This window comes from Microtus ochrogaster, linkage group LG3 (genome assembly GCF_000317375.1).
Source record: "Microtus ochrogaster isolate Prairie Vole_2 linkage group LG3, MicOch1.0, whole genome shotgun sequence".
In the NCBI taxonomy this organism is placed as follows: Eukaryota; Metazoa; Chordata; class Mammalia; order Rodentia; family Cricetidae; genus Microtus; species Microtus ochrogaster.
In genome coordinates this window covers 47,845,814-47,859,206 of record NC_022029.1, presented here as the reverse complement: position 1 = coordinate 47,859,206, position 13,393 = coordinate 47,845,814, and the positions used below count along the sequence as shown (strand labels likewise).

General features: G+C 41.1%; 1 protein-coding gene across 1 annotated transcript in view; it reads right to left on the bottom strand.

Moving 5' to 3' along the window:
• Positions 1-1,851: 1,851 nt before the first annotated feature.
• Positions 1,852-13,393, bottom strand: part of Lancl2 (LanC like 2) — a 42,565-nt gene continuing 31,023 nt past the window's right edge. The window contains exons 7-9 of the mRNA XM_005360888.2: positions 10,109-10,285; positions 6,995-7,067; positions 1,852-4,017 (exon numbers count right to left, since the gene is read on the bottom strand). Of these exons, the coding sequence (XP_005360945.1) occupies positions 3,923-4,017; positions 6,995-7,067; positions 10,109-10,285 (345 nt within the window). The 3' untranslated portion in view covers positions 1,852-3,922. The remainder of the gene's footprint in view (positions 4,018-6,994; positions 7,068-10,108; positions 10,286-13,393) is intronic.

Genomic DNA, 13,393 nt, shown 5'->3' with positions numbered 1-13,393 from the left:
TTTTTCATTTTGAACTTTATAATTCAATTTGTTTTGCTCACATTGTTACTCTTTTTTTATTGTGATTATTGTGCTGTGCAATTCTCATTCCTTTTATGAGCATCTCTATTTTGGAGTAAAATAAGAGAAACAAGTTGCTAGATCAAAGTATAAGTACTTACTTTGGGGCTTTTGCCATGCCAGCATAGCATACTGATTTTTCCCATCAGGTTTTGCAGGCACTACTTCTGTGTTAACGATTATACATGGATGGAAACCATTGTAACCATAATAATGTAGCATTGAGAAATAATAATTTTGAATGAATTATAAAATCACTATAATTATGAGATTTATTGATTTAGTCCATGTATGATTGCCAATGTGAGAGGTAAAGCCCCCATGTTTGTTCCTTTGTTACATGGGTCTCTCAATATGTGTAGGCACCACCTTCTTGAAAAGGCTTGGTAAACTAAGACTAGCAAAGTGAAGATGTCATAAAAGAAGTAGCATGTTCTGTATCTAAAGTGTTCTCTAGAGGCCATATGTCAAAAGCAAAAGAGCAAAATGGACTTTGGGGAAGTGATTAGATCCTGTGGCCCTCAACATCATTAGTGGGTTTCCTACCCTACCTACTGATGGGTTTATAATTAATGACTACTAGATGCTGGTTTTAAAACTATAGATGGTAGCACTTAGTGGTAAAAAGTATCTTGTCCTTGGCCTTCCCACTCAACTCCTGGCTGCCATCTTTGCTCTGTCACACACTCCTGATGCCATGATGCTCTTCTTCACCACAGGCCTATAGCAATGGAATTAGCCAACCATGCACTGAAGCTTCTGAAGTTTTGAGCCAAATAAACTTTGTTTCTCTTAAATTGTGTGAGCTTGAATATTTTACCATGGTAATGGAAAACTGACTAACATATAGGGGTTAGAGAAAGAATATTAAACATAACATTAACTTTATGAAATACATACATATATGAAATATAACATTAAGTATATACATGAGTACAACAAATAGTTCTCCAAAGTATGCACTTCCAAACCTAGCTCCAGGTAACTCTTCTCCTGAATTGCTGTCACTTCATTTCAGGTGAAAACATCAGTGACCAGGGTCAGCCCCATAGCACTCACTACCTGTTTTTGAGGACATGCAGATGCCACAAGTTCTCTAAGTGTTTGAACCAACCCCAGATTCAAGCAATATTGCAGTCCTAGCTCTCTTCCTTGTGTCTGTGGATCAGGGTGCAAGATCCCACAAACAAGGTTCAGCTACTGCTTGAGCACTTAGCTTGCCTGCCTGCCTGCTGTCATGCTTGCCATAATGGTCATAGACTCTAACCCCTAAAACCATGCACCCCAAATTAAATGTTTTATTTTATACTTGGCCATGGTGATTTGTTGCAGCAATAGAAAAGTAACCAAGACACTCATAATTCAGTTAAACCAGCACTGCATCCTGCTATATACTTCCATTCTTAAATGCTTCCTTTCTGAATCATGGAGCAACACTTCAGTCACTTGGTATATCCAGCCCCTCACTCTTCACCCCAGTCTTGCCTTTTAAATAATCAAGTAAGCCATATATAGCAATTGTCCCAGTCCTTATGGAGGGAGAAGATGATGTGACCAGTTCTGGCTATGAAACATTCATGAAACACTCAGGGATTAGGGGAAGGGTTTGTCTTTCTCATGAACAGGACTGAAACCGCTGGCATTGTCACATGCCTCGCCACATCCCTTGGATCATTATAACTACCGAAGCTGGATTGTGACCAGGAGGAAAAGATCAGTATAGCCATAGCATTTCCCACTTTCACACTGTTGAACTGAGACAGAAAGGAGAAAATAGGAAGGCTCCATAAGTCCTCACCACAAAACTGTCTTTTATTAACAAAACCAAAGAACCCCAAACACTTTTTGTGGACATTACCTTTTTCCCTCCAGATTTCAAAATGGTATTCTGTGTGTACATATTTTAAATTTTTCAACACATTTAGAATACAGTTGTTGACATAAAACAAGCCTAAGAAACAAAAGTGAGATGTTCTTCAATTAGATTTCATACATTTATAACTATCAAATGGTCATACTTGAGCCCTCAGTCCTGGTTTGCATGCCATTCCTCCTTGGCCTTATGGGACGGGGGCTGCAGCTTTTGTAGGACAGCAGCACAAGGGTGTGAGGAAGGAATCAGTGTCAGTGACTGAGATGCACGACTGTAGATACCAGTGGTGAGTGGGAACAAACAAACCCCCCAGTCATCCTGGGGGTATTTGATTTTTCCCTCGGCAGGTTGGCCAGGAAGATACTAGTTATTTGTCAACCAGTTATGAGTAAATATAAAGGGGAGAGTCACCACTGCTACTGTTGCCTTGAGGGCCCTTGGTCAAAGCCAGAGCCCTGTAAACTGCCACCTTGGTTCAGAAAAGGGCTTACTACACAGCCCCAGGGGCTTCCTTCATGAACTACACAATCTGGATCTCAGAGATTAGCTCTGCTGTGTATTATTTGTGTTGAAATGGGTAAGAGGATGAAAACTGTACGGTTCGGATGAGACTAGACAGCACCTGTCTAGTTCTGCAGAATGACTTCCCCTCAGCCTGTCCGGGATGGTTTGCCCTACCTTTAGGTAAGAAGGTGCTGGGCGGCCCTTAGAAGCCCATTATTGGGCTCAGGGAGATTAGAGGATAATCATGGGGATTTATATACATGGAACTAATCAACCCAAGGTGAACCAGAATAGTCACAACTTAGAATGAAGAGATTTAGGAGGCATCACCTGGAAACTGAAGGCCAGATGTTTAGGGTACCAGTCCCACAAACAAGGTTCAGCACTCAAAATGGTCCACGCATGAAGAGGCCTTTTCTTGAAGACTCACAATTCTTTCTACTTTATAAAAGGAGTAGTAACTAGGGCAAGTATTTAGGAAGGACTGAGGTCCAGACTATTACACAATCCTGCCCACTTGTATCACGAAAAACAACCAAACTCTGAAATTTATGTGACAGGATTATTAACCGTATGTGAATCCAACAAGATGTCCTTAAAAATAATTTAAAAATCACCCAGATAATAATCGTCTTGGTTAGAATGTTTGTTCCTTGTGTGTATAAATTCAGCCTAGAATTTATCCCCTCAATTTGTATGAAAAATAAAGGATGTATTAAATTCATACCTTAATAAGTTACCAACATATGAAATAAACCTTTGAAGGGCTATAGATGGATCTGGCTGGCATTCTCTACTCTGTTTTACAGGGATAAGCTGTACTGATAACAGGTGGAGGCTGTTTTGATCTGGGTGACTGTCTGAGGACTGCTAATAATTAGTCACTAATTGTGTTGACCATAAGACACAAAGAGGGGAGTGGTGTCACCTGCGCCTTCTCGAGCTGTACAGTGCATGCTGAGTTGTCCACTTTCCTGCTGCCTTTCACTCCCGCTCTTCTGAAAGCTGCCCATGGAAAAGGCTAACACACTTTCCTCACAGGGTATCTAGATCTGCTAACTGATGTTTCAGACACATCACACAACTGTTTCTTTGATGATAGAGATGACACCCTACTTTAGATACTATGTACAAAAAGGTGTGGCTGTCGCCTTAAACACTCCCACATGCTCAGCTAAGAGGTCATGTGATGAGTGTGACTCTTATATAGTCAATTTACACCTATAGACAAGCACCAAGAAACATGCACACTACAGGGAGCCTAGATAGGGAGAATTCGTATTTCACCATGAAGGGGAACGCTGTCACAAAGTGCTGACGTGTGGTTTCTATCACTCATGCTCTAATTTGGGGGTCTTCACAACAAAAGGGGCTGTGAGGGTTTTGCCCCCCCCCCTTTTTTCTTTACATTAGGTTCTGTGTCAGGCACTAATCAGTCAGGTGGCTTTTGGTCCAATGGTATGTTAGTTGTCTTTTTGCACCATTTTAATCCTTCTGCAAAGAGCCAAGTTCAAATGCCGGAAACCGTGACGTCTCTGGTACCAAGATGTCAGAGAGAAAGTGAACAGCACCAGCCATACCTGCAAAGCAAAATGTGGATCTCTTAAGAACTACATGGGCTAGTGAATATAATAAAGTGACATTAATCCCTTCCTTCATCTACAGGGGCTATAAGGACATAAGGGAAAGTCCCATCATCAGTTAAAAGTGGCATCATTAGAAACAGCACCCATCAGGCAATTATACCATTCCGTGTGTGTGTGTGTGTGTGTGTGTGTGTGTGTGTGTGTGTGTGTGTGAATTCAGGCATATGCAGTGTGAGTATGGACATCAGCAGACAACTTGAAGTGTCAGTCCTTGCCTTCCACCTTGTTTGAAACAGGGTTTCCATTTTCTATTGCACACACACCAATGTAGCTGATTGGCAAGATTCTGAGGTTCCTCCTGCCTCATGTCCCAATTACTCTTCAAAGTGATGGAATTATACACTTGAGCTATATACATCTACACATCTGGATTCTGGGGATTCAAACTCAGATTCTCACACTTGTGTGACAAGTAAATTTACCTACTGCGCTATTTTTTCAACTCCATTATATTATGTTTTAAGGAGCAGCTTTTGGATCTTCATCGTGCATTTGAAATGTTAAGATGATATTGCAGCATCTACCAAAGAGATACAGATGTAGATCTAGGATGCAGCTATAGTGCTTATCTAACAAGCATGAGGGTCGAGTACTATAATCCAATGATAAAACAAACAAAAGCCCTTGAAGAATTTAAGGATGTTACCGACTGTATGTCAACAAATGAAATTTTCCTGTCAAAGCTTCTATAGTCTTATATTTTCTTTAGCTTCTAAAAAAGTAATTTTCAAATAAGTGCATGTATATATATATGTATATATATATGGAGAGAGAGAGAGAGAGAGAGAGAGAGAAATAGGGAGAGAGAAATAATGCAGAAGTTATTATATGAGGCCACTCTATAACATCCCCATGTGAAATAGACAAGATCTCCTGAGTGACTGGGAATGTGGGGGAGGGTGGGTTAGTAGGAGAGTGAGGAGAGGAGAAGGGGAGGGGAAAGAGGGATTGGGAAGGTGGGTTGGGAGAGTAAGGAAAGAGATATCTTGTTAGTGGGAGCCATTATAGGGTTTGTGAGAAACCTGGCACCAGGGAAATTCCCAGGAACCTATAAAGGATGATCCCAGTTAAGAATCTAAGCAATGGATTTTCTTGCAATGTCTTTGACCCCTAAGACATTGCAAGAAAATCCATAGATGCAACTAACCTGGGCTAATAGCATACAATCACTAACCTGGGCTAATAGCATACAATGACTGAACTGCAAGCCACGGAGCTCCTATGGGACTGGCCTACGCCCTCTGCATATATACCTTGGTCTTCTCGTGGGGCTCCTAACAGTGAAAGTCTCTGATATTTTTGCTGGCTTTGGGGACCCTATTTCTCATAGTGGCTTGCCTTGTTCAGATTCAATACAAGGCGAGGTAGTTAGTCTAACTACAACTTGATACACCATGCTTTGTTGATAGCCATGGGATGCCTGCCCTTTTCTGAATAGAAATGAAAGAGGAGTAGATTATGGGGGAGAGAGGAGAGGTGTGGACAGGAGGTGGGAGGAAAGGAGGGGGGAATTGCAATTGGGTTTAAAATTAATGAATGAATTAAAAAAAATCTTTAAATGCTAAATTTGCATTAAATGTATCTTCTTTTGACATATTTTTCTAAAACTATTTATGATCTTCACACTCTGCAAAGAATAAACATGGCCTGTGTGTGGCTTCCGGCTCCCCTTTAAAAAAAAAAAAAAGAATCTAAGCAATAGTGGAAAGGATACCTTAACTGCCCTTCCCCTGTAAGCAGATTGATGACTACCTTAATTCTCATCATAGAACCTTCAACCAGTGCCTGATCAAAGGAGAAGCAGAGATCCACAGCTAAGCATTGGGCCAAGCTCCTAGAATCCATTCATAGAGAGGGAAGAGCAATAATATAAGCAAAGGGGTCAAGACCATAATGGGGACATCCACAGAACCATCTGACCTGAGTTAGTGGAAGCTAAATGACTCTGAACTGACAGCTGAAGAACCTGCATAAGACTGAGCTAGGCCCTCTGAATGTGGGTGACAGTGGTGTGGCTTGGGCAGTTTGTGGGGCCACTGATCATGGAACCAGTATTTATCCTTAGTGCATGAACTGGCTCTTTGGAGCCCATTCCTATGGAGGGATACCTTGTTCAGCCCAGATACAGGGAGGAGGGCCCTGGTCCTGCCTCAAGTGATGTGACAGACTTTGTTGACTCCTCATGGGAGGCTTCACCCTCTCTGAGGAGTGGATAGGGAGTGGGGTGGGGGGAAAGTCAGGGAAGTGGGAGAGGGCAGGAGAAGGGAACTGGTGTTAGTATGTAAAATAAAAAAAAGATTGTTTTAAAAATAATTTTTAAAATAACAAAAGAAAATTACTTCCTGAGAAGCTAAAGAAAATATAATAAACTAAAAAGAATTTTTGTCTTTCTAGAACTTCAATTATAATTATAATATTTATTAATTATATCACATTCTTATATACTTATCAACCTGGATAGACTATGTAATTGTTTTCACTAATGACCTTGTTATAGCCATCAGTAAAAATATTGAATAGTTTTCAATATTCACTCATTTTTCTAATTATTAATATCCAACTACTATTTTCCATTAATATTAGTTACTAGTAATTGTTTATATAATTTAAAGAATTAAGTGTATTTAAAAAACTAAGAACATATAGAATAATATATAAAATGCAGAAGAGGAAACTTATTATCCCCCTATCCAATAAGCCTTCCAGGCTTTGTCTGCCTATGTATTTCACAGAAGTTCTAAAGTTTTTGGAGATATTTGCAGAACAAATGTAGGCAAGATAAACATGCTTAGTATAATTTTGTTTTAGTTCTGAAGTGTTACTCAAGCAACATTGAATGTACTAATGCTTGTACTTAGAATAGAAGAACCAAATATCCAAATGTAAGATTTTATTTTTAATACTCTCCTACCTTCAAAGAGGGAATACGGTCTGTCAGGAATGCGACACCCATGTGCTCCATAATCGAGGCACCACTCTGCAAACTAACAAGAAAGACAATCTTTTTAAGACTAGAATTTCTTAAGAGGCAACAAATGGGACACTTGAATGAGTTTATAGGAACTGAATAGGGGGCTCAAGAGACGCTCAGTGGTTAAGAGCATATAGTACTCTTCCAGAGGACCCTAGTTCAAGTCTAAGCACCCACGCCAGGTGCTCACAAACACCTGAAACTCCAGGGTTAGTGGGAACTGACTCCTCTGCCATCTTCAGACATCTGCACTTACATGCACATTCCTATACATAGACACACACCAACACATAACTAAAATAACAAAAATAAATATTGAAACAAATAATTAAAGAGGCCAGTTTGAACAGTAGTGATTCTAGGGCTCTGAACTGTATTGTTTGAACAAAACTCCCTAGCAGGATGAGAGTTAGGGACCCTTCCTTGCCTGTTTCCTCTTCTGTAGGGTTGGAGAAATGGCTCAGTGGTTAAGAGCACTGCCTGCTCATTCCAAAGGTCCTGAGTTCAATTCCCAGCAACCACATGGTGGCTCACAACCATCTGTAATGAGATCTGGCGCTCTCTTGAGTTAGAGACCTGGTCAGTCGACCTCATCAACTTAGACTATGAAACCCAATATGGACAAGAATCACCATATATGGGCGCCCATGCATGCTTCAGCATTGCCAGGGCATAAATTTCATTTTCAAACTTTCAGGCCACATCTACCTTAAAACATTGTAGGGACACCTGGAGGAGAAAAGCAAAATTCAACAGCACCCTGACTATTACTTCCAAATGCTTGCTCCATCTGAATAAAAATTCCTGCCCTGAACTTGCCTTCAATCTTGGCTACTGGCTCCCGCTGGCCTTGGTTACTTCTGGAGAACACACTCAGTGTGCTGCTTTTTCCTCCGTGTCTCTTTGCTGTCTTATAAACTGTTGCTGGAACAATTCTCCATTAGGAAAATACTTCGGCCCTTAGCTCTTTACTCTCTGGGCTTTGCATCTTTAATAAGCTAATGCCTTCCTTCTTCTATCACAGACACTGCCTTGGTGTCTAACTCATCACTTCCCCACCAAGGACTCGACAAACACCAGTGTGGGAACCCAAGTTCCTCCTGATCCTTCCCACCCAGATCCATGGTGATGTTTCTAAAGAAGAGTCTCAACATGGATCCTCCATTTTCCAAACTGGTGTTCAGTGCTGTCTAGTTTTAAAAGTCACCTGTGGGTCCCAAAAATCACTAGTAAAAGGGATTCTTTATTTAAATGGTCTAGAGTAGGTCACACTGGTCCTCAGGTGTAATCAAGGTTGAGAACTGCTCTGTGCACATGTGACTTCAAGTCATATTTAACACACCGCCCCCACCATGGCATCCCACAGCACTGAGGTGCTCCCTCTCCAAGATACACTAAGATGCCCCCTGACTCTGTGGCTTTGTGCTGGGTACTCTAAAGGAAAGTATCCCACTTCCCTAGGTTACTCCCTTCCTGACTCACTTGCAAAATATTATTGGTGAGGAAAGAGGCCTCCCTATTTATGTAACCATCTAATATTAAAGTTATCCCTGCCTCGAGCTCCTGTTCTGCCCTGACCCCATGACCTAGCAATCATGAACTTTATATCTTTGGATGCTTCAAGCTCTAAGCCTCTGGGCAGGCAGTTTCCTCTTTCTACAATGTTCTGCATAACTCCCAGCTGTCTTCCTGTTTTGGCTTACACACCACTTTCTGATCTTGCATAACCAGACTGGGTTCTGCCCTCTTACATGCTTCTATAGCATCCCATGATTAATCCGTGAATTGGGCACCCTACAGATATTCAAAAACAGAGAAGCCATTTTATTTGAGTTGATAAAAACAAACTAACAAAAACACCCTAAAACACAGGTGGTCACTGTCCAGATGGTATACAAATATGTTATCCATAATGCCTCTATCTGTCAATGTCCACTGCAAACATTTTGGTGTATTTTCTTCTATTGTTCAGTGTCTGTACATAATTGCACCATGTGAAACATGCATAGTAATAAAAATACAAGCAAGCATTTACCAAGTCTAGCTTCTTGCCACTCATGAAAATATACTGAAGCCATATTTGTTTCTATTTAGGGCCATGTGCTACTGTTGTAAATATTACAGAAGAGTAACCTAGACAAGGACGACCGTGGAGCTTACATTTCACCAGTTTGAGCCAAGCAATAAGCAATACACTCAATAAATAACTGGAAGATTCTTCCATGTGGCAGTCTTAAAGATCCTGAAGAATGTCACAGTTAAACTAACCCTGGAGTGGCAAAGAGTTGCTCTGTAAACTGCAGAGGGAAGTACATTTTTGGTGACGGAAACAGGTAATAACAGCTTAGAGTCCGTTACATTGAGAGGGAGGTGCAGTGAGGCAGTATGTCTGAAAGGGGCATATGATGAGAAAAGGGAGAGAAACCGGCAAGGGCCAAGGCATGCAGGACTACGGAAACTTGGAGAGGAGTGTAGGTTTGTCATGCAGCCGAATGTGACACTAACGAAGGCTTTAACTAGGAACAATTGTAGACAGTCTACATGCTATCTCATTTAATTCTTGAAACATCCTGGGTAGATAGGAAGTTGTTTTCTCTTCATTTTTTTCAAATAAAGAAATAGAGGCTTGAAGAATAAATGTACTTTAGGACAATAAAGCTTAAATAAAAGCTGGGTATGATATCAAAGATCTATAACCTAGAACCTGGGAGGGGGAGCAGCAGGAAGGTCAGAGTTCGTGGTCATCTTTGGGAACAGCAAAACCAAAGCCCCTCTGTGCTAGCTCAGATTCTTCAAACAAACACATAAACGATGCTTATACACAGTACAGTAACTCTGACTAGGCAGTGTGATCCCTGAACTTCTAGTCTTCAGAGTAACCTTTATGTTTGCTGCCCTCATCTCAAAGATGGGGACAGAGGATCAAGGACAATGATGTGACAGAAGAAACAGGTTCAACCACAGATTGGGATGGACAGGCTCACGGAGGGAAGAGGAATTGCGCTGTTGGACTCTGTCCTGGGAAGTTCCGGAGCTGCAGGGATGTGTCCTCACCTTGCAGGCTCGATAGAGGTACTTCTTATCCTGCGTAAGGTGGTAAAGGGACAAAAAGGAATAACCATTTCCGGAGGTTCCATGGCAGATTCCATAGCCTTTCCGGAGCAGACCTCGCTGCCAAATCACATCGCTACACTCCATGGCCTCTTTCAAGTATTTTTCCTCTTTAAAAACCTAGAGAGGGAGAAAACAAAACAGTGTCAGCAAAATGTTTTCAATGAAGAACTAGAAAACCATTTCTCCCACTGATTAGAAAAGCATACAACATTAGGAAGACTGAACAAGCATTATGGTTAAGCAAACAGAAGAAGCTCTCCACCCAGCCATGTCCTGCTCATCCTTCTCCTCTAGGGTCTATCCCAGTGAGTCCCCCACCCCATCCTCCTTAATCCACCAGATCTAGCTCTGGTCCCACATCCAGTGTTGAGGCCTAGTCTGGCACCCTGTGCCTGAATGGCGGCTGAACTCTAAACTGGGCCTCTCCTCTCCACACATCCTGAGCACCTCCTCCAGACTTCTACAGGGCTTAGAAACTTCCCCGAGTCTGAGCTGAGCCCCACCTACTTCTGTTACCCCATTTGGGCATCAACACTAAATTGCTCCAAGACTGAACCCTAAACCCTATTCAACTGAAGACAATCTGACAAGTTGAGGTCAATGGAAAGAGAGATCCAAACATCAAGTCAACAAAGTACAGACACAATTTCCATGCCAAGAAACAGTACCAACAAAGTAACTTCAGATATCTAGGTCCCATTGCAATAGCACAAGCCACATAAATAGACCATCACTGAAAACGCAGTCCTCTCTTAGTGATGTTCCTGAACAAATGCAACTCAGATGATACAGAAAACAAAAGGTAAAACAGAAACGATACATATGAACAAGGAACTCAAAGAATATATGAACAAATACCAGAATAAACACCGAAAACTGTGAATAGAATAACGAAAACAATACAAGATATGAAAACAGACCCTAATAAAGAGACTCTCGGAAGAAAGCCAAAATGAAATAACTCAGGAGAGTCTCATCCATAGACTGGATCAAACTGAAAAGAGAATATCAGGCTTTGAAGACAAAGGAGAGGAATTTGATCACTCAATCAAAGAAAATCTCAAGTCCAACAGAAAAAAAAAAAAAGAAACCATGCACAGGACATGAAGGAGCCGAACACTAAAAAACAAAACTGAAGCCGAACAGTGGTGGCGCATGCCTCTAATCCCAGAACTCGGGAGACAGAGGCAGGCGGATCTCTGGGAGTTCGAGGCCAGCCTGGTCTACAAGAGCTAGTTCTAGAACAGGCTCCAAAAAACTACAGAGAAATCCTGTCTCAAAAAGCAAAAATAAACAAACAAAAAACCACAAAAAAAACTGAACCTACAAATAATAGGTATAGAAGGAGAAAAAATCCAGGTCAAAAGCAAAGAAAATATTTTCTACAAAATTATACAAAACTTGCCTCATCTAAAGAAAGAGATGCCTATTAAAGTTGAAGAGGCATACAAAATACCAAATAGACAGGACCAGAAAAGAAAGTAAGTCCCCATGTCATGCAACAGTCAAAACACTAAATTCATAGGATATAGGACATTGAAAACTAAGAAAGATCAAGTTACTTTAAAAGACTCCCCATCAGAATACCAGCTGGTTTTTGAAATGTCAATTTTTAAAATATCTTTGAGAAATTCGTGTGTGTGCTATATTTACACAATTTCTTCCTTTTCCCTTCCCTGTCAGTCCTTCCATGTCCCCCAAATTCATGGCTTCTAAATTATTAATTATTATTGTTACAGCTGGGTGATGGTAGCACACTCCTTTAATCCCAGCACTTGGGAGGCAGAGGCAGACGGAGTTCAAGGCCAGCCTAGTCTACAGAGTAAGTTCCAGGACAGCAAGGGCTATAAAGAGAAACCCTGTTTCAAGAAACCAATGTGTGTGTGTGTGTGTGTGTGTGTGTGTGTGTGTGTGTGTGTGTGTAATACATATATATGTATATAAAATTGTTACACACACACATACACACACATATATACATACATATATACTATTTAGTGTTGCTTGTATGTGTATGTTTAGGGCTTACTGATTTTTTTGGAGATCACCTATCTAGAGGCTCGTCCCTGGAGAAGACTGAATCTCCCTCACTAAGGTTAAGGGTGGGGCCTTGTGAAATTTCTGCATTCACAGTGGCATGTCAATTGGTATTGTCATTTTTCAGGTCTTATTTAGGAATCCATATTGTTGAGGTTTCATGGGTGCAGAATACCTATCACATATACAAGAAATTACCCTGCAGCAGAGCACATGTCCTGGTCCTTTAGCTCTTAAAGTCTTTTCACCACTACTTCATAGTGTTCTTCATAGTGTTCTGAGTGGTACATGAAAGGGCTGTATTGAGGATATATCAGCTGCTGTTGGAAACCCCATAGAGAGTTGTTCTCTGAATTTTGACCAATTGGATCTTAATGGTCTTTGGCTACTGAAAAAAGGGTGCTTTGTTTTCATTTCCTTTTTTTTTTTTTTAATGAGATGAGAGCTACACTTCTCTGTGAGTAGATGGATAAGTATCTAGAATGTGGTTACAAATGATACTGGTTTAGAGAAGTGGCAATAATAGGTTCTCCCTAGGGTCCCTGGGTAATACCAGTCCTGGATAGCAGACTAGTTTTACCATGTCATACATGAATTCTTTCCTGTGGTAATTTGAATAAGAATAATACATTCTCTGGAATTTGAATATTTGGTCTCCAGTTGGTGGTGCTGTCCTGTGAGGCTTGGGAGAAGTGGTGCTGCTGTAGAAAATACATCACTGGGGGTGGCCTTTGAGACGGTTCTAAATCCATATGCCTTTCCTACTTCACTCTCTGCTTTCTACTTGCAATTTAAGATGTGAGTCTCCAGCTTCTGCTCCAACACTATGATTCCTGATTGCTGCCATGTTCCCTTGCCATGATGAACTGTAAGCCAAATAAACCATCGCTTCTATCAGTTGCCTTGGTCATGGTGTTTTATACAACAGAAAAGTAAACTAACATTGAAGATACTGGTACCAGAAATGTGGAGGAATTGCTGGTCAATGGAAGGACCAGCAATATGGAAGGACCTGACCATATTTGGTTTGTTTGGTTGGTTGTTTTTTTTTTCAATGAATGATGAAATCTTTGGGACTTTGGATTAGAAAAGTGGTTCAAGCCAGGCGGTGGTGGCGCACGCCTTTAATCCCAGCACTCGGGAGGCAGAGGCAGGCAGATCTCTGTGAGTTCGAGACCAGCCCGGTCT